The sequence below is a fragment of the Polypterus senegalus genome, chromosome 10, assembly GCF_016835505.1.
Source record: "Polypterus senegalus isolate Bchr_013 chromosome 10, ASM1683550v1, whole genome shotgun sequence".
Lineage (NCBI taxonomy): Eukaryota > Metazoa > Chordata > Cladistia > Polypteriformes > Polypteridae > Polypterus > Polypterus senegalus.
The window spans coordinates 151,957,395-151,979,087 of NC_053163.1; the positions used below are offsets into that span (position 1 = coordinate 151,957,395).

General features: G+C 45.3%; 1 protein-coding gene across 1 annotated transcript in view; it reads right to left on the minus strand.

Moving 5' to 3' along the window:
• The window catches only part of slc5a5 (solute carrier family 5 member 5), an 85,409-nt gene extending 79,491 nt beyond the window's left edge, over window positions 1-5,918 (minus strand). Inside the window, exons 1-2 of the mRNA XM_039767744.1 lie at window positions 5,541-5,918; window positions 3,619-3,684 (exon numbers count right to left, since the gene is read on the minus strand). Coding sequence (XP_039623678.1) covers window positions 3,619-3,684; window positions 5,541-5,918 — 444 coding nt within the window. The remainder of the gene's footprint in view (window positions 1-3,618; window positions 3,685-5,540) is intronic.
• Window positions 5,919-21,693: the final 15,775 nt, after the last annotated feature.

Below are 21,693 nucleotides of genomic sequence, written 5' to 3' on the forward strand. Positions count from 1 at the left end.
TCAGTAGTAAATCTGAATATTTCCTAATAAACAAAGTGTTATATTTTGGCAGATAATAATAAGAAGGGCTGGGTTTCTCCACTAAAGATGAAGTACATTGTGAATGTTTTCATCCCCCTCGGTGTTGTCCTGTTTCATCAAATTACAATCTGCAATCAATATGGATTTTCATTTGGATTTATATCATGGACTTAACAACACGGTCCAAATTGTTGAAGTGGAATGAAATAAAATGCCTTATATAAATATTTAAAAGTCAGAACTGAAACATTGGCAGTGTATACAGTATATTTTTTTCCCCTTTGCTATGAAACCCCTCAGTAAGATCCAGTCCAACCAATCAACTTTGGAAGTCACATAATTAGCTAATTAGGGTCCACCTGCGTGCATTCACAGTGTCACCTGATCTGTCACATGATGTTCTGTTCTGAAAGGCCCTTGACTCTGCAATAACACTAAACAAGCAACACGAAGACCAAGGAGCACTCCAGACAGGTTAGAGACAAAGTTGTGGAGAAGTAAAGATCAGGGTTGGGTTATAAAAAAAAAATATCACAAACTTTGAATATTCCATTAAATCTATTTTATGAAAATTGAAAGAAGAAAACGGGATTGTCAGAGAGTAGACAAGAGTACAAAGAAATAAGGTGCAAGGTGAAGAGAGAGGTGGAGAAGGCTAAAGAAAAGGCGTATGATGAGTTGTATGAGAGGTTGGACACTAAGAAAGGAGAAAAGGACCGGTTGGCTACAGAGAGGGACTGAACTGGGAAAGATGTGCAGCAGGTTAGGGTGATAAAGGATAAAGATGGAAATGTACTCGCAAGGGAGGAGAGTGTGTTGAGCAGATGGAAAGAGTACTTTGAGAGGCTGATGAATGAAGAAAACGAGAGAGAGAGAAGAGGTTGGATGATGTGGAGATAGTGAATCAGGAAGTGCAACGGATTAGCAATGGAGGAAGTAAGGACAGCAATGAAGAGGATGAAAAATGGAAAGGCCGTTGGTCCAGATGACATACCTGTGGAAGCATGGAGGTGTTTAGGAGAGATGGCAGTGGAGTTTTTAACCAGATTGTTTAATGGAATCTTGGAAAGTGAGAGAATGTCTGAGGAGAGGAGAAGAAGTGTACTGGTGCTGATATTAAAGAATAAGTGGGATGTGCAGGACTGTAGTAACTACAGGGGGATAAAAGTGATGAGCCACAGCATGAAGTTATAGGAAAGAGTAGTGGAAGCTCGGTTAAGAAGTGAGTTGATGATTAGTGAGCAGCAGTGTGGTGTCATGTCAAGAAAGAGCACCACAGATGTGATGTTTGCTCTGAGGATGTTGATGGAGAAGTTTAGAGAAGGTCAGAAGGAGCTGCATTGCATCTTTGTGGACCTGGAGAAAGCAAATGACAGGGTGACTGAGAGGAGCTGTGGTATTGTGTGAGGAAGTCGGGAGTGGCAGAGAAGTACGTAAGAGTTGTAGGAGCAACGTATGCATTCAGTGGGATTACATCAGGGATCGGCTCTGAGCCCTTTCTTATTTGCAATGGTGATGGACAGGTTGACAGACGAGATTAGACAGGAGTCTCCGTGGACTGTGATGTTTGCTATTGACATTGTGATCTGTAGCGATAGTAGGGAGCAGGTTGAGGAGACCCTGGAGAGGTGAAGATATGCTGTAGAGAGGACAGGAGTGAAAGTTAGTAGGAACAAGAAGGAATACATGTGCGTGAATGAGAGGGAGGTCAGTGGAATGGTGAGGATGAGGGGAGTAGAGCTGGTGAAGGTGGATGAGTTTAAATACTTGGGATCAACAGTACAGAGTAATGGGGATTGTGGAAGAGACGTGAAGAAGAGAGTGCAGGCAGGGTGGAATGGGTGGAGAAGAGTTTCAGGAGTGATTTGTGACAGACGGGTATCAGCAAGAGTGACAGGGAAGGTCTACAGGACGGTAGTGAGACCAGCTATGTTATATGGGTTGGAGATGGTGGCACTGACCAGAAAACAGGAGACAGAGCTGGAGGTGGCAGAGTTAAAGATGCTAAGATTTGCATTAGCTGTGATGAGGATGAACAGGATTAGAAATGAGGACATTAGAGGGTCAGCTCAGGTTGGGCGGTTGGGAGACAAAGTCAGAAAGGCAAGATTGCGTTGGTTTGTACATGTGCAGAGGAGATATGCTGGGTATATTGGTAGAAGAATGCTAAGGATAGTGCTGCCAGGGAAGAGGAGAAGAGGAAAGCCTAAGAGAAGGTTTATGGATGTGGTGAGAGAAGACATGCAGGTGATGGGTGTATCAGAACAAGATGCAGAGGACAGAAAGATATGGAAGAAGACGATCCACTGTGGCAACCCCTAACTGGAGCAGCCGAAAGAAGAAGAAGAAGAGGAAAGAATATGGCACCATTACAGACTTGACAAGAGCAGGCCCCTCACCAAAACTCACAGACTGGCCCCAGAGGGTATTCATCAGAGATGCAAAAAAGACACCAAGGAGAACACTGAAGGATCTGCAAAGATCCACAGTGGTAATGGGGGTATCTGTCCACAGGACCACTTTGGGCTGTACACCCCACAGAGCAGGGCGTTATGGAAGAATGGCCTGAAAAAATGCCATTGCTTAAATAAAAAATATGAAAACTCATTTGGAGTTTGTCCAAAAGCATGTGGTGGACTCGTCAAACCCATGGAAGATTCTCTGGTCAGATGAGACTAAAATCAGACTCTTTGGTCATCATGGGAAACGCCATGTGTGGCACAAACCCAACACTTCCCATCACCCTGAGAACACCATTATCACGGTGAAGCTTTGAGGTGGCTGTCTGGACAGGAGAACTGGTCAGGGTTGAAAGGAAGATGGATGGCACTAAATGCAGGGAAATTCTTGAGGAAAATTTGTTTGAGTCTGCCAGATATTTAAGACTGGAATGAAAGTTCAGTTTCCAACAGGACAATGAATGACCCCAAACACACTGCTAAAATAACACTGAAGAGGCTTAAAGAGAATTATTGAAATGTCTTGGAATGGCATCATCAAAGCCCAGACCTCAATCCAATGGACAATCAGTGGCATAACTTGAAGATTGTTATCCACCATTGCAACCCATTGAACTTGAAGGAGCTGGAGCAATTTGGCCTTGAGGAATGAGTGAAAATCCCAGTGGCGAGGTGTGCTAAGCTAATAGAGACATTCAACAAGAGACTGGCAGCTGGAATTGCAGCCAAGCGGGGGCACTACAAAGTATTTACTTTGGGAGGTGAATACCTATGCACACTCTGGAGTTAAAAATATTTTGTACCTTAAAAGTGGTAGGCATGTTATGTCAATTAAATTGTGCTAATAAAAAAAAAAAAATCAGTTTTAATTGCAGTACAAACACAGAATACTTTCACAAGGTACCGTATTCAGACGTTTTAACCCACTAAGACCGCTGTCTTTATAGTTCAATCAGCACGCAACAACATTCATCATATTGCATTAAACATGAAATGAAATTTTTGGGATTAAAGTACTGTAATCATATCTGTTCTGTGACAATTAATAATAGATGATCTTTTAATGATTGTATTATTATGGAATCAACAATCAGAATAGACAGGAAGGAATCATGCATTGTTTCCGATTTGTTCTTACCGTTGCCATTATAAACTGTAAGGCAGCCAGCGTCTGTGTAGTTTTGCCAAACCTCATCCTCAGGTACTGTTAGAGAAAAGTAAAACAACAGCAGCTTAGCGGAGGTGAATTTGTCACAAATGGAAAGGGGTCTTGTGGCACCTCATAGCTATGGGGACCTGAATTTAGATATGTGATGACAGTTGGGACCAGAGGAACAATTCTGGGGGCCATGCTGCTGGGCAGCAAATTTTGAGATCTACAGAAAATTATTTAATTTAGACTTTGGAAATATATTGTTACAGCATAAGAGTCTGGCTTAAAAATACTGAATGGTTAAACATGGGGACAAATCTTTTGTCATGCAGACCATTTATGATGACTTTCAAAGGCACTGAACACTTTTGCACATCACTACTGTATATTTGCTTCCTTTGGATAAAACCTTACATCAGCACACCATCTCTTTCCACTGTTATGCTGACGATATTCAGATTTATCTCCAACCCAAGCCCATGTGCTACCATTACAAGCCGCTTGCTGTCTCAGTAAGCTGTTGGGCCACCCATCTTGTACAAACTTGACGGTGCCAGTCACTTTGTTGACCAAAAATAAATTTGCAAAGCATTTCTAAAATCCTCATTCTGGGGTATTGATAAATTTAAATAATTCTAGTGCAAGGATGCAATATGAAGGTCAAGTTGGGGAGCCTGCACTGGCACAGCGCATAGCTGCACCCACCAGACGACGAAACAGCTCGGGATTCCGGTTGTCAATGACCCCCAGGAAGACACGCTGTTCAGTCCTACCCTCCGAAAATGACACTCCATCTGCCGCTGCCAGGTGTTATAAGGGCGTCTCCTTGGTCTGGACCAGCTACTTGGGTCTTCGCCAATGAAGATCCTGCAAGCCGGATCACCCTTAGGGAATTGCGCCTCATGGCCGCAGTGCTGTAACTGACACTCCCTCACAGGACATGTGCCTCATTCAGGACCCCATGAGCAACATAATTTCAAATCAGAGGTACCCAAGGATTCTCCAAAGAGACACACGTGAAGAAGTCCAGTCTTCATCTCAGGTCACTGCATAGTGTCCATTTCTCACAACCATAGAGCAAGATATGGTTGCTCCTCAGGCGGTCTCTGTGCTTTTCTCCCCACGCAGGGTACGCTCTCCTGTCAGAGCTGAACACGATCAGATACAGGGCCAACGTCTGACGTCGGAGAACACCTACCATCCGCTTGGCCAGAATTACATTTTTTTTAATTGATTTTTAAAGTTTGTCCTGTTTCACTACTACGTGGGTGGTGCTGCGTGGTTAGCTAGTAGTTGACAAAGGAGTGATCCAATTTACAACACCAGTACCTGTAAAATTCAAAAATGCCTTACGACACACTTAATTTCGAAGTTGAAGACCCCCTCACGTCATTAATTAGATTCCAGTCTGTCTGTCAAATTGAACCCAAATGAATTGGGACGTTCACAATGTGATACAGCAATTCGGCCATCTTTGAGGGAAGAAAAGAAAAACACTGCAACATGACATTGGGGTAAGTAAGATGGCTTTTTAGCAGCAAAACACTGCACATTAATTAGAGCCACAAGAAAATGAATGATTTTTTTGCAGTTTTTTATAAAAACTGTGCATTATTGTTTGGTGCCACCAGCGGGTCCAAAACAATGGGGCTGACTTTAAAGGGTTAATTATTCTAAAATTCATCTTTGGAATGTGGGAAGGAAAGCAAAAACCCTCATGGACAGGGAAGGGTGTGCCAACCCTGACCCAGACTGGGTGAGCTGCCATGTCACTCCTGGCTGATTCTTAGCATTTCAAGGCATACATAACTAAAAGCAATTATGACGGTGACCACTGACTCATCCTTGTCCTTATTTTTTAGAACAAGCTCCGCCCTCTCCCAAATAACATATACAGTAATAGTGACCTGATTGGTGCTGGTGATCCTCAGCCGATAAAACACCGGCAGGAAGAAGTACGCGGTGAGAGCCGAGTTGATCGTCTGTCCCAAGCACATATAGAGAAACTTCATCCCATAGCGGTAGGCTTCTGCCGGGACCCCCAGCACCTGAATGGCTGACATGAAGCTGGCAGAAAGGGAGAGGCCCACAGGCAAAGCTGACATCCTCCGGCTGCCCATGAAGAAATCCTCGGTGTCCTTATCTCGTACCGTCCTGCTGCGGAAAGCCTGCAACATGCCAATGGACATGGAGATGAGCAGCATGGCAGCAAACACCACGTAATCAGTCCAGCTGAAGGAGACCACCTTTGGAAATGGAGAGTGGGCATGCTGCTGGGGGTCCATTTCATCTGTTTCGCGGAAGAAAGAACACATATTGTATTATTCATGTAAATAAATATGACACACACACACACACAGCCTTGCACCCTGTGTTGGCTGGGATTGGCTCCAGCAGACCCCCGTGACCTTGTAGTTAGGATGTAGCAGGTTGGATAATGGATTGATGGATGGATAATACAGCACTGCGTTTGAAAAAGAATAAAATAAAGAGCATGTTTTAGTTTAGTGACAGCTAGCTATTTCTGGTGTGGTGGACAGCCAGTGCCCTTATCTGGCTAAGACGCCTTGACAGTGGGCTTAGTCGGGACATTATATCTCCCCTGAATGCTAAAGCACAGCCCCCCTTGGCTTGCAGCGGGACCACGGGTTTGGAGCATGGAAGCTCAACCCAGCTGGGGCCCGTGGCCACTGCCAAGGGGCACCTGGACATTTGCTGAGACCTGTTTGGCAGCACTTCCGCCACACCTAGAAGTGTTACCGGAACAAGGTTATTGGATACCTGGAGTACTTCTGAGTGTCCTACAGAAGGAGCCAACCATCACTACCTGGAGGTGGAAGGACTGGAAAAATGAAAGAAAGAAAGAAAGAAAGGACTGTGTACTGTGCTGTGCTCTGGGGAGCAAGGAAAAGTGCTTCCCCTACATTGAAGAAAGAAAGAAAGAAAGAAAGAAAGAAAGAAAGAAAGAAAGAAAGAAAGAAAGAAAGAAAGAAAACGTAGCATCATGGACATTGTGAAGTAGTGCTGTCCCACTTGATTTCTGCTAAAGATGGGCTCGGCCAAAGAATCTATTTATTTTAAAAAGTTCACTTTATTTATTTGATTATTAATCATTTGAAGAAAGCACAACTGTCAGAAAATAAAAGTAACTCTGCATTTAACCTCTGGTTACACGATCAGCACAGGAGACGGCAATAATTTAATGATTTAAGAAACGCTGGGATCTGTGTTGTGCTTTGCAGGAAAGTGTGGGGGATTTTATAAGGTAACCCCGAAAATACAAAAACAGGTCAAAAACCGGGAGATCAAGAATACAGCAACCAAATCCAAAACACGAGACAAGAATATGAGTCAAAAATATGAAAAACAAAAAGTATTACTCAACAGATTGTTAAGCAAATGAAAAAGCAAGGACTCGTTTATCCTGTTGCATTGTGATTGATGGTTCATAACCCCTTAAGGAAACACCTGAACAAAGGGAGCTCAAAAAATGGAGGCGGTGAAAACATTCCAGAATATTTCACAACAACAAAACTAAACTTCTCAAGTGAAAAAAGACTAATGTCATCACCAAAACCCCTGAGGCAAATTTTTATCAAAAGGGCCAGGGAAAGTTTGAAAAAATTAACAAAGACAAAATGTCCAATATTCTGAGCTGTAAGGTTGATAGAAAACCGATACACCAAAATACAAAATGATAACCAAATCCCAGAGTCAAAAAGAAACACACAAACTCCTCACTTCCTAAAGTGATTTCAGTAATTGCTAAGGGCATGAAAAGGGTTCACACAGAATCCGAAATCTCGAACACCAGGACTGAGTAGCATTTGCCCAACAACATCACATGCCAGAACTTCTAGTCGTTAATGTAGATGCCCACTATAAACAAATTGGTGACGTAAAGATAATAATTAAAAATCAGTAGCAAATGTAAAATGGACAAATAAATGCACAAGTAGAGAATTTGTAAGGCCCAAGACTCATTCATCAAACTTCATCTCTCAGCTGAGGTGGCTCCCTCACTTTCCTAACGCCTTATAACAAATAAGTTGGCCTTGAGCCTCACCTTTCTTATTCTTGATGCTTCTCAGATTTTTTTCCCTGCCTATGACAGCAAAAGAAGATTAAGAAGAGGCCTGACTGAAGTGTTTAAAATTATGAAGGGAATTAGTCCAGTGGATCAAGATGGTGACTTTAAAATGGGTTCATCAAGAGGATGGGGACACAGTTGAAAACTTGTAAAGGGTAAATTTCACACAAACATTAGTTTTTCTTCACACAGAAAATCACAGACACTTGGAATAAGCGACCAAGTAGTGTGGTAGGCAGGAGGACTTTAGGAGCCTCCAAAACTCAACTTGATGTCATTTTGGAAGAATTAAGTGGATAGGACTGGGAGCTTTGTTGGGCTGTCCTCATCTAGATTGTTCTCATGTTCTAATTGTTCTCATGTTCTAATTTTGTCCGCCATGTCACAACACAGTAACTCAGCCCCTATAACCTCCTTGGTGTTAACCCTGAGTCTTTCTCAGGCTTGGAATTCCATGTAAAAATGGTTAACCCCGAGTTGGACTCAGGTTAACCTGTTTTGTTTGCCTGTACGCAGAGAACCACAGACACATGGAATAAACAACCAAGTAGTGTGGTGGACAGGAGGACTTTAGGGACCTGCAAAATTCAACTTGATGTTATTTTGGAGGAATTAAGTAGATAGGACTGGTGATCTTTGGTGGGTTCAACGCCTGCTCTTGTCTAGACTGATCTAATGTTCTAATATTGTCCTCCAGGTCATGACACACACAGTTACTTTAGAGTAGTCAGTCACTATAACCTCCTTGGTGTTAACCCCCAGTCTCTCTTGGACATGGAATTCCATGTAAAAATTGTTAACCCCAAGTTGGACTCAGGTTAACCTGTTTTGTTTGCTTGTAAACATGAGCTATAGACACAGGGAATAAGTGACCAAGGTAAGTGCTTTGAGTAGTGAGAACAAGTGCAATGTAAATGTAATGTCTTCTTCCTCTTTAAAATTATGAACAGAATTAGTACTGTGGCTTGACGCTGTTATTTTAAAACGAGTTTAACTTGAACACGGGGACACAGTCGGAAACTTGTTAACAGGAAAACTTCACACAAATGAACCATAGACATATGGAATAAGTGACCAAGTAGTGTGGTAGACAGTACTGTAGCAATGCTACTAGTAGTTAGAACTTCATCTCCCAGCAGTCCTTTCATGGGCTGTTGGGGTCAAAGGTGGCCAGAGGGGTTTAAAAGGAGGGCAGGTGTCAGGAAGATGAAAAAGTTGTTTCTGTTGTTGTACGTTGTGTGTTGCATTTATCTGTTGGACTGCCTGCCGTTAATTCAGTCATATTTAATCATTGTGTTCCTGGATTGTATTCGTTTGTTGGGGTCTGTCTTCCTGTGCACTGAGGACTGTGTTTGGATTCATTGGCCTTCCCGCAAGAAAAGGAGCGGTCCTGAACCACCCATCCGTCTTCATCCTTTCAGCAACTACCGGTAGGACTGCTAAGCCGGTTAGCTTTGTTGGGCTGCTCGCGTCTAGATTGTTCTCATGTTCTAATTGTTCTAAAGTTCTAATCTTGTCCTCCAGGTCACGACACAGTAACTCAGCCCCTTATAACCTCCTTAGTGTTAACCATGAGTCTCTCTCAGGCTTGGAATTCCATGTAAAAATGGTTAACCCCGAGTGGGACTCAGGTTAACCTGTTTTGTTTGCCTGTACGCAGAGAACCACAGACACATGGAATAAACAACCAAGTAGAGTGGTGGACAGCAGATTTTAAAATTCAACTTGATGTTATTTTGGATGAATTAAGTGGATAGGACTGGTGAGCTTTGGTGGGCTGAATGCCTGCTTTCATCCAGACTGATCTAATGTTCAAGTATTGTCTTCTAGGTCATGAGACACACAGTAAATCTAGAGTGGTCAGCCCCTATAACCTCCTTGGTGTTAACCCTGAGTCTCACTCAGACTCAGAATTCCATGTAAAAATGGTTAACCCCAAGTCGGAATCAGGTTAACCTGTTTTGTTTGTTTGTACACACTTGCCATAGACACATGGAATAAACGACCAAGGAAAGCGCTTTGAGCAATGAGAGCAAGCGCCATATAAATGTAATGTCTTCTTCTTCTTTGAAATTATGATAAAAACTAGCAAAATACCCGCGCTTTGCAGCGGAGAAGTAGTGTGTTAAAGAAGTTATGAAAAAGAAAAGGAAACATTTTAAAAATAACGTAACATGATTGTCAATGTAATTGTTTTGTCACTGTTATGAGTGTTGCTGTCATATATATATATATATATATATATAAATATATTTACATATCAACATATATATACACACACATATACATACATACATACACACACACATATACATATATACATACAGATAAATATACATATATATACACACATACACATACATATATATATATATCCACATATATATATGCACATGTATATACATACATACTGTGAAAGATGACTCGAGACAGTATAAAGTGTTGGGGTTTCCGGCCCCGTATATTCTATAACAAAGGAAAAAATTGCAGGTCAAAATCATAAACAGTTTAACAGTTCATAACGCGACGCCGAGTCCTGGCGTCGCGGCCATTTTATTGGGGAGGAGCCGGAAGTGGAGGGATGCTGGGAAGGTCCGTGAGGGAGGATGGGAAGGATGACGTCAGGGCAAGATGGCGGAGGAAGGCGGAAGTGCCGACTGCGGTCAAGCCCGACTACGGAGGAGGGAGGTCTTTTTTCCTAGAAGGAAGCAGAGGGAGAAAGTTAATACCCCGCCATTCCCTGCCGGCGAATGTTTTCCCAGATGCTTTCGAATCCGTCCGCGGTCTCCTACTCGCGCGTGCGTGACACGATCCCCCCCTTAGCCCAGGACCGTCAGGTCGGGCGGACCTAACCGAGAGGTCGTGAATACGGGAGAGGGCATCAGCGTTGGCCTGAAGGGTACCCGCCGATAAGTGACAGTGAACTTATACGGCTGTAGGTCCAGAAACCACCTAGTGACTCGCTGGTTCGACTCTTTGTGTAGGGACATCCACTGAAGCGCAGCGTGATCTGTCACCAGAGTGAATTCGCGACCCAGTAGGTAATACCGGAGGTGGGTCACTGCCCACTTAATGGCCAAGGCCTCCCTCTCCACCGCCGATACCGAGTCTCCGTCCATCAGTTTCCGCTAAGGTACATCACAGGGTGTTCAACACCATCAACGCTTTGGCTCAGCACGGCACCCAGGCCTGTGTCCGAAGCGTCGGTCTGGAGGATAAACGGGAGCCCAAAATCAGGCGTCCGCAATACCGGTGCCGACGTTAGGGCCCTTTTCAAGTCACTGAACGCGTGTTCTGCCTTGTCGGTCCACACTACGTTTAGGGGAGCGCCCTTTTTTGTCAGGTTGGTCAAGGGTGCTGCTCTTTCGGAGAAGCGGGGAACAAACCGGCGGTAGAACCCAGCAAGCCCCAAGAAAGCCTGCACCTGCTTCTTGGTATTCGGACGGGCCATTCTAAGATGTCTTTAACTTTGGAGCCCTGTGGCCGCACCCGTCCTTGTCCCACCAGGTAGCCTAAATACTTGGCCTCCTTTAAGCCAAAGAAACATTTTCGGGGGTTTATGCGGAGGCCGGCTTTAGCCAGTGTTCTGAGGACAGCTGCAACCTGCAATAGATGCTCCTCCCAGGTGCCGGAATAGATGACGACGTCATCCAGGTAGGTGGCACTATAGGACTGGTGGGGCTTCAACACTCTGTCCACCAGACGTTGGAAGGTGGCCGGTGCCCCGTGCAGCCCAAATGGGAGGACCTTGTATTGCCAGTGCCCGCTAGGGGTGCTAAAGGCTGTTTTTCTTTTGCGGATGCCGTTAAGGAATTTGCCAATACCCTTTGTCATGTCAAGGGTGGTCAAATACGAGCCGTGCCCAGCCGTTCCAGAAGGTCGTCAATGCGGGCATCGGGTAGGCATCGAACTTGGAGACCTGATTCAGGCGTCTAAAGTCGTTACAGAACCTCCAGGAGCCGTCCGGCTTGGATACGAGGACAACAGGGCTGGACCAGGGACTATGGCTCTCCTCAATTATGTCCATGTCCAACATACGTTGCACCTCCAGTTCAACCTCTGCGCGTTTTGCCTCCGGGAGCCTATAGGGCCTCTCCCGGACGATTACCCCGGGGTCCGTAACTATATCGTGGACAATCAGCGAGGTCCGGCCGGGTGATTCGCTTACCACTTCGGGGATGGCTCGGAGTGTTTGGATTAACTCCTGCCGCTGCTTGGGTGTCAGCTCTTCGCCGAGGTTGAGGGCAGTCGTGCTTGAGAAAAGGGAGAGTGACCTATGGGAGCCGGGCAGCTCCTCCCTATCCTTCCAAGGTTTCAACAGGTTAATATGATAGATCCTCTCACTCGGTCGACGATTGGGCTGTTTCACCAAATAGTCGACGAGTCCTTTTCTCTCCTTAACCTCGTAAGGCCCTTGCCAGTGAGCGAGCAGCTTAGAGTGGGAGGTAGGGATGAGAACCATAACCCGGTCCCCTGGGCGGAACTCCCTGAGGACGGAGTTGCGGTTGTAACACCGGGCCTGCGCTGCTTGCGCACGAGTCACGCGGTTCTTTTAGGAGGGGCCTGATTTTTGTGAGTCGATCGCGCAGTTGCGCGCGTACATTTAAAATATTGGAGGAGGGAAGGGCCTCAGCCTCCCAGCCCTCTTTTAGGATGTCGAGGATTCCTCTGGGTTGCCGTCCATACAACAATTCAAACGGGGAGAAGCCCGTAGAGGCCTGAGGTACCTCCCGATAGGCAAAAAGCACGAGCGGGAGGAGCTGATCCCAGTTCCTGCCGTCCGCGCTGACCACCTTGCGGAGCATCTGTTTAAGCGTCTGATTAAATCGTTCCACCAACCCGTCCGTTTGCGGGTGATAGACAGACGCTTTCAGGTGCTTTATCTGCAGTAATTTGGCTACCTCCCTGAACGTATCCGAAGTGAAGGGCACCTGGTCCGTGAGGACTTCTTTGGGTATGCCTACTGGAAAACACGTTAACTAATTCCCGTGCGATGCTTTTAGAATTAGCGAGCACAGGGGAACCGCCTCTGGGTACCGGGTAGCATAATCCACCATGACTAGGATATACTTGTGGCCACGGTTAGAGGGCTCTAAGGGGCCTACCAAGTCGACCCCTATTCTTTCAAAGGGAACATCGATGAGGGGTATAGGGACGAGGGGAGCACGGTCCTTTCTAGGAATCTGGCGGATCTGGCAGTCCGGACATGACTGACAGAAACGCCGGACCTCCTCATTGATCCCCGGCCAGTAAAATCGGAGCTTAATCCTCTCTAGTGTTTTTTCGGCCCCGAGGTGGGCGCCTAAGAGGTGAGCGTGCGCCAACTCGCATACCTCCCGCCGGAAGGTACGCGGAATTAGCAGCAACTTCCGCACCTCGCCCTCATGGGTTGCCACTCGGTACAACAGATCGTTCTCAAGGACAAAGAAGGGCTCACGCGGTGTGGAACCATCCGCTTGTGTGCTGTTAGGCAGAACGACAGCATTCCGGGCGAAGCGCAGGGAGTCATCATTCCACTGCTCCCTCTTAAAGGAGGCAGGCGTGGACCGGAATTGATGGTCCAGCCCTCCGAGAGGGTCTTGTGGCCTGGGCCCGGGAAGAGTTCCATGGCTAGTCCCTTCCCGGCGGAATCTTCCGGGTCGGGTCCGTAGCCACGGAAAGGTCCCCGAGGCACCAGCGCCATTAGGGCCTGCCCTTGTGCATGGCGTGGAGACCCGGGAGGGGTGCCACTGCCCCTCATAACAAGATCCAACAAGGCCCGGGAGCGGTGGGGGTCTTACCGCTGATTCTTTTTGACCAGTCTTGTCCCAAAATCACTGGGAAGGGGGGTTCCGGTAGCACTGCGACCGTCATTTGAGTGGGTTCCCCCCTCCAGGTGAGATAACAGCGAGCGGAACGATATGACCTAGTCCCCCCATGCACACAAGTGACCAACAAGCGTTAGCTTATCCACTGTCGCGGCAAGACAAAACAGCGAGCTACAATGGTAATGTTGCTGCCGGAATCAAACAAAGCTACCACGGCGTGCCCATTTAACAACACCACTCCTGTGTTCGGACTCGCCAAGGGATGCGGCGGGGTACAGTACCTCTCCGACGACGTCCAGGTGCAATCCATGGGCTCTGGAGAGATGTTGTGGGGGCAGGTTGGCAGCAGGTGGCCGGTCTCGCCACACTTGTAACAGCGCGGCGGACCCGGCTTCTCTCTGGTTTTCGGTGGGGCTTCCGCAGCACGCCGAGAGGGCTCGGGGGTGGCCGCCCGTCCCTGTCGGTTCCCGCGAGCAGGCCTTTCTGACCCGCCGAGTCGGAGGACCGCCAGTTGACGCTCCAGGACCTCCAGGAGGCCTGGCATATCCTGTAAGCGTGTCCCCGGACCTGCTGGGCGAGGGAACTGGGCAACGAGTTGACCAGGCCTTCACAGGCCACCTGCTCCACCACTCTCCGAGCTTGGGGTCCTTCTGGCCGTAGCCAGCGCCCCATCTTACCCCAGAACTCGAACGCCTGGGCGCGGGCAGGCTTTTCGGGGTCAAAGACCCAGTTCCGCCATTCAGCCGCCTGCTGGCCCGGGGTGATGCCGTAGCGTGCCAGTATTTCCGGTTTGAGGAGGTCGTAATTGGCGGCCTCCTCCTCAGGGAGGTCATAATAGGCCCGCAGCGCGGGTCCCTTCAGATAGGGCGCCAATATGGACGCCACTGGCCCGCTGCCACTCGTTCCGGGTGGCCGTCCGTTCGAAAACACCCAGGTAGGCCTCGACGTCCTCAGAAGCACCCATCGGGACCAAAGGAGGAGGCGCCTGCTTGGGTGGGTCTGGCCTCACGCGCGCTGGGCCTCTGTCAGCCTGGCCTTCGTGGCTTCCAGCTCCATGGTAGTGGCGGCTTGCGCCTGCTGCAGAGCCTGGAGTCGGGCGTCAATGTTTTGCAGCACGGTGTTTAGGTCCTGTCCCTCCGTCATTTTTCCGGGATCTCCAAATCCTGCCGACTACGCCAGATGTGAAAGATGACTCGAGACAGTATAAAGTGTTGGGGTTTCCGGCCCCGTATATTCTATAACAAAGGAAAAAATTGCAGGTCAAAATCATAAACAGTTTAACAGTTCATAACGCGACGCCGAGTCCTGGCGTCGCGGCCATTTTATTGGGGAGGAGCCGGAAGTGGAGGGATGCTGGGAAGGTCCGTGAGGGAGGATGGGAAGGATGACGTCAGGGCAAGATGGCGGAGGAAGGGCGGAAGTGCCGCACTGCGGTCAAGCCCGACTACGGAGGAGGGAGGTCTTTTTTCCTAGAAGGAAGCAGAGGGAGAAAGTTAATACCCCGCCATTCCCTGCCGGCGAATGTTTTCCCAGATGTTTTCGAATCCGTCCGCGGTCTCCTACTCGCGCGTGCGTGACAATACATACATACATACATATCTACATATATATATATACTGTATATAGCAAAATCCCCACGCTTTGTAGCGATGAAGAACTGCTTTTAAATTTTTATTAAGAAGAAAAAAAAAACTTTTTAAACTGAGGGAAAATATACCAATAACTATCTGTTAAGGATCTCTTTGTATACCACGTTGTCAGTTCAGCAGTCCGGTTGTAATATGATCAAGCTGTGCACTGAGATTATTTTTGAGAATGTAACGTATAGTTTGGTCCAGGAGGAAAGCAATGTTGCCTCAAATCAATGGCAACCTTTTGTAGGGTCTGTCCCTGAGACTTATTAATTGTCATCGTGAAGCAGAACCTTACTGGAAATTGGAGCCATCTGAATTGAAATGGGAGATCAGAGGGTGTAACGGGGATGCAAGGAATACACTGAGTGTGGAGAAACTCTAGAGACAGCGTGTGTATTAACTTGTGGATTTTTCTGTGAATATTTGGTGGCAGCGTGACGAAGTTGCTTCTGCAAGACCGCATTAGCTGTGGAGCTCAGCTCGGAGCATATTCTTTTCCAACCTTGTCAATTGTGTAATGCGTTTTTTGAACAGGTTTGATGCATGGAAGTGATCACTCATACTGCGTTCACTTAGTTCACGTAAGCTGCTCTCTTGTGTGATGTTGCGATGTCCACGGCTTTATTTAATGTTAGCTAAGACCCGGCACTTAGAAGTTTCTCGCTACAGCAACTTTAACTCCGTTACAAAGTGATCCAAAGTCTCGTTTATACCTCGTGTCTTCTCATTAAACTTGTATCTCTAATAAAGTATTCGGCATTTTTCTTCAGCGCTCTTTGGGAGCTCTTCCTTCTTTTCTACGTACTGCGGTCACAGTCAATTCACGTGATTACGTGGGAGGCGTGATGATGTCACACGCAGCTCCGCCCCCCACGGCCATCGAGCTAACGTCCATTACAGTATATGGAGAAAAATAGGTTCCAGTTATGACCATTACACGTAGAATTTCGAAATGAAACCTGCCCAACTTTAGTAAGTAAGCTGTAAGGAATGAGCCTGCCAAATTTCAGCCTTCTACCCACACGGGAAGTTGGAGAATTAGTGGTGAGTGAGTCAGTGAGTGAGGGCTTTGCCTTTTATTAGTATAGACTAGCAAAATACCCGCGCCTCGCAGCAGAGAAGTAGTGTGTTAAAGAAGTAATGAAAAAGAAAAGGAAACATTTTGAAAATAATGTAACATGATTGTCAATGTAATTGTTTTGTCACTGTTGTGAGTGATGAGTGTTGCTGTCATATATATATATATATATATATATATAATATACACACACATATAAACATATATATATACACACACACATATATACATACATATATATATATATACATACATATATACACATACATCCACATATATATACATATATATATATATATACATATCTACATATACACACATACACGTATATATATATATATATACACATATATACAGTCTTTGGGGTGCGATCAACTGTTGCTGGGGGTGCCAGAATCCATGAAGGAAGAAAAATGAAAAACATTATTTGTACAAAATCTTAATTTATTTATCCATTCCTAAATAATTAAATGGGCAGGCTATTTCGTATCAGTGCAATATGCTGCTTGTTAAAACAGATGACTCCCACTCTTACGTGCAAGTCTGCGTGGATATTATGAACTATCGTATCTGTTCAAGTTCTATTTAAATTTTAAATAGAAGGAATTTTTATTTAGTCGACAGAATATTATTCCTGAATAAATCAACTCAAACCTTAAATAACTTATAATATTTTGCTCTCCATAAAAATATATCCTGTCCAAATTATACAAGTTAGAACTAAAGTAAACGTTAAAAGAACAAACATTCAAATTTCTTTACTCTTATGTAATTTTACATTAAAAATAAAGTTACATTTTAAATATCCCAAAAGATTTTGCTCTCCATAAAAATATATCCTTTTAAAATTATACAAATTCAAACATGAACATGCTGCATAACAAAACCTGGAAATATAAATAAAATGTGTTCCTTTCTGCAATAACAAATCAAATCATTCAGTTGTCATTTTATCAGAGCTGGACGCCTGTCATCTTTTTTTGGCCACAGGTTCGTTTCTGTTTGGTGTGAAGTTCTGTGTTGTGGAGATTCTCAGGATGGACTGCAGGTGCTCATCAGTGAGGCGACTCCTGTGTGCTGTTGTGTTAGTCTTCATGACTGAGAAGAGCTTCTCACACAGATATGTGCTACCAAACATGCGCAAGGTTCGAGCTGAATGTAGACAGAGCTGGAGCATTTCTGCGGGAATGGAGTGAATAAACTGTGCGGGCCGTGCAGTATCGTACTTTGCCTTCAGTGTGCCTTTACACTGCAGCTCAATCACCTCCATCTGAATCTGCACAGCCGCAGTTTCCACATCGACAGCAAATGGGTTGCGAAACAACTCAAAATTATTTTTTTGTTCTTCAAAGTCACCAAAGCGCCGTGTGAACTCAGTGTGCAGTGCGCTCAGTTTATCAGCAAAGTGCGTATTTGGGAACACCGTTGTGCTGACTTGGTTCAACATTACTTGGCAAGAGGGAAAGTGGGGCAAGTTGCACTGGTGCCTTTGTGTCTCCCATAAAAGTAGCTTCACTTGAAGTCTGCTGAAGTGTCAGATTCTTCTTTAACTCTTCTGCTTTCTATATCTTGTGCATTGCATTCAGGTCTTTCAGGTTATCTTGATGTTTTGTCTCATAGTGCCGTCTTAGATTAAATTCTGTAATTACAGCCACATTAGCTCCACAAATGAGACACACGGGTTCACCGGCAATGTCAGTAAACATATACTCAGCCTACCATCGGTTTTTAAAGGCTCAATGTTCAGAATCACCTTTTCTCTTTGGCATCATGTGGGCTAGCTTCGCAATAACTTGCAGCATCATAAGCTAGACTTGATTAACGCGGTAAGTGTTCGGCAAGGCAGCTGAAGCGCTGCATTATGGGATCTGTAGTTTATTGTGTTACCAGCGCTACATATCCCCGGGCCATTAATAAAAATAATACAGTATATACAATGATCTCGCGGGCCGGATTTAATTACACACCGGGCCGGATGTGGCCCCTGGGCCTTGAGTTTGACACATATGGACTAAATAAAACTTGAAAAGAAATATTATTTCGAATGTGATCGCACAATTCAGATCGAGTTGACGCACACTACAGTACATTGAGCCCGCGTGCTATTGTGGTTTTGCCTGCGTGCCTCAATAAGTCATCCTCCCCTCGCTCTTACTTTTTTACCGTTCATCTAATGAATACACTGAGTATGGCTTTACCAAAACAATCATTGATCGTGAATAAAGTATCCATTATTCATAAAGCTTCAATTGGTGATCTGTCTTTCTGCGTTAACCGCATATTTTTTCATACGTCTCAAACCAAGGGGATGCGAGGCTAAAATGAATCGAGAAGCGCACGTACATACTCAGTGCATCCCCTCTCGGGAATCGAACCCCGGAAGTCAGCGGTAGAGGTCTACTATTGCGCCACGGCCTGCGGTTTGTCTATTTGAGCGTAGCAGTGTAATTCAGTTTTTGTTCAGCACTCTTGTTGCTTTTAGTCTGCGCACTGCGTCAGTTCACGTGAGCCGCTGAATATGATTTTATATGTCACTCGCTCGCTTCTAATTGTTTCGCTACCTTCTTAATTATATAATGCATGTTTTCTTCAGCGCTTTTTGTAGCTCTTCCTGGTTTTCTACGTAATGTGTGATTACGTGGGAGGAGTGATGATGTCACACGAAACTCCGCCCCCCACGGCTTTCAAGCTCAACTCCATTACAGTAAATGGAGAAAAATACCTTCTATTTATGACCATTATGCATAGAATTTCGAAATGAAACCTGCCCAACTTTTGTAAGGAAGCTGTAAGGAATGAGCCTGCCAAATTTCAGCCTTCTACCTACACGGGAAGTTGGAGAATTAGTGATGAGTCAGTCAGTCAGTGAGTGAGTGAGTGAGTCAGTGAGTCAGTCAGTCATTCAGTCAGTGAGGGCTTTGCCTTTTGTTAGTATAGATTAGTACTGTGGCTTGACGCTGTTATTTTAAAATGAGTTTGACTTGAACAAGGGGACACAGTTGGAAACTTGTTAACGGAAATACTTTATAAAAATGTCACACAGAGAACCATAGACATATGAGTATGGAGTAAATGACCAACTAGTGTGGTAGACAGTAGGACTTTAGGGACCTTCAAAACTCGACTTGATGTTATTTTGGATGGATTAAGTGGACAGGGCTGGCGAGCTTTGTTGAGCTGTTCTCATCTAGATTGTTCTAATTTTTCTAAATGTTATAATATTGTCCTTCAGGTCACAACACACATAGTAACTTTAGAATAAGTCAGCCCCTATAACCTCCTTGGTGTTAACCCTGAGTTTCTCTCAGACTCAAAATTCCATGTAAAAATGGTTAACCCCGAGCCATGAGCCATAGAGACATGAAATAAGTGACTATGTAGTATGGTACACAAGAGGACATTAAGGGACTTTCAAAACTCAACTCGATGTTATTTTGGTGGAATTAAGTGGATAGCACTGGAGAGCTTTATTGCGCTGAATGGCATTTTCTCGTCTAAATCTTTCTGATGTTCTACTATGCAGTGTTAAGCCCTGGACGGTATTCTGCTGCCATCTACTGGATAAAATATCATTATGCGCAAACAAATTAAGAATATTGATATGCATTCAGCCTCTCTATGGTAACTCATCAATATTCATGAGTGGGGTGGAGCCTCCAACCAAAACACACAAAAGCATGCAAGTGATAAGCTGCAATGCCTGTATGAGACCAAACTGAAGCTGAAGCGGGCATCAGGTATTTACATGGATTGCATGTATGCAGTCATGAGCCGCCATGATATTTCTGGTGAATTTTGTTACATGAAGCTTCACATTGGCAAAAAGGCAAAAATGACTGCAACCAAGTGAAAGGCCACAAAAGATGGTAGCCCCCCTAAGCACTACTCACAATGTAGCAGCTGTCAGAGGAAAATGTGAAAGTCACTAAGCCTGTGTCCACAGTGACACAACGGGCGATGTCCAGCATGTGGGTCGGACCCTGACATTCCACCCTCTCGTGTGTAAGCAAGTGAAAAAATATTATTAGAAAGGTGTACTGTGACCAGTAACATGGGGCTTTGGGGCGGGGGTGACGGTTAGGGGGTGGACACGGGGTAAGACAGCACCCTCCAAACCCCAAATACAACCTAACCAACATGGGTCCCGGGTTCAAATACAGATTTCTGATTCAACAATATACCTTTAACAGGCTTCTTCTTTTACAGCACAGCACATCACAGCAAAATAAAGTCTTCTCTTCTCTCCCCTCCACTCCTCCCAGGTCAGTGGGCTTCTTTTACCTATGACCCAGGAGTACTTCTGGTGCCAGGGCATAGCCCATAGGAAGTCCCTGAAAGTAGGGATTGTGAATCCCCACTTCTCACCTTAATGGCCTCCACAGAACCCAACAGGTCTGCCCTATGGGACTACAGCTCCCAGCATGCCCTGCTGGTGTCATTGTAGGAATCCTAACCCAGGAATTCTGCCATTTAGTGTATTTGTGGAGTGAAAATACACACCAGTTCTCATGTTCTCCCAGTCCTACAGATGCACTGGCCTCCCACATGGGTAAGGGTCCCAGTTCAACCCTGGCCGGGATGCCAGCAAATATGTCCTGTCCATTACAGCACATGGTTTACGGAAATTTCGGCCATCACATTTTGCCCCCAGCACGTTTCGCCCCCACTACATTTTGCCCCCAACCCTGGAACTTCTAATACCCACACCCAGACGTTTTGAGTCTTGGAAGTTTCTAGAAAAAATAAAGTGAATAAAATGAAAATTACCGGCGGGCAAAATGTGATAGAGGCGAAATGTGTTAGGGGCAAAATGTGGGGGGCAACTTATCCGGACGCCCAAAGGGTTAGAAACACACTTCTACTAATGTGACGTGGAGATGTGCATTGGTGACTGTTTCAAAACATGTCACACGGAGGATGTGCACTAAATCTGCATTAGTACAGCAGTTGACGACACTCGACGGATCTTCTCTACTGCATTTATGGTGATGTTTTGGGATTTACATGTTTCTGTTTCACACCATAGCAATTTTTTCTAGTAGAAGAAAGTTTAATGCTTTTGGCTCATTTTTCTGGGGGTAAGCAAAACACTAAGGGGCTAAAACCCTTCTTGCCATTCTCGTCTAGTCAATGGGCAGTACCAGGGCTGCTGGGTCATGTACCACCCCTGTGACCTGTGACCAGACCCGGAGGTCCAAGGCTGCACCATAACCGCTGGGTCACTGTGCCATTGTGTTAGACACTCACTTACTCACATCATGCTATAAAAAAACAAAACCATTACACAAAATTAATGAAGAAAATAGTCACAAAAAAAAACAGGGTTAATTAAGCAATTACAAAGTAAAACTGGAGAAAGAATACATAAAAAGTGGATGAAACAATGAGATCTTAATAGCATGAAAACCAAAAAAGCACTGCAGTGAAATAAATTGCTGCCATTCATCTTTA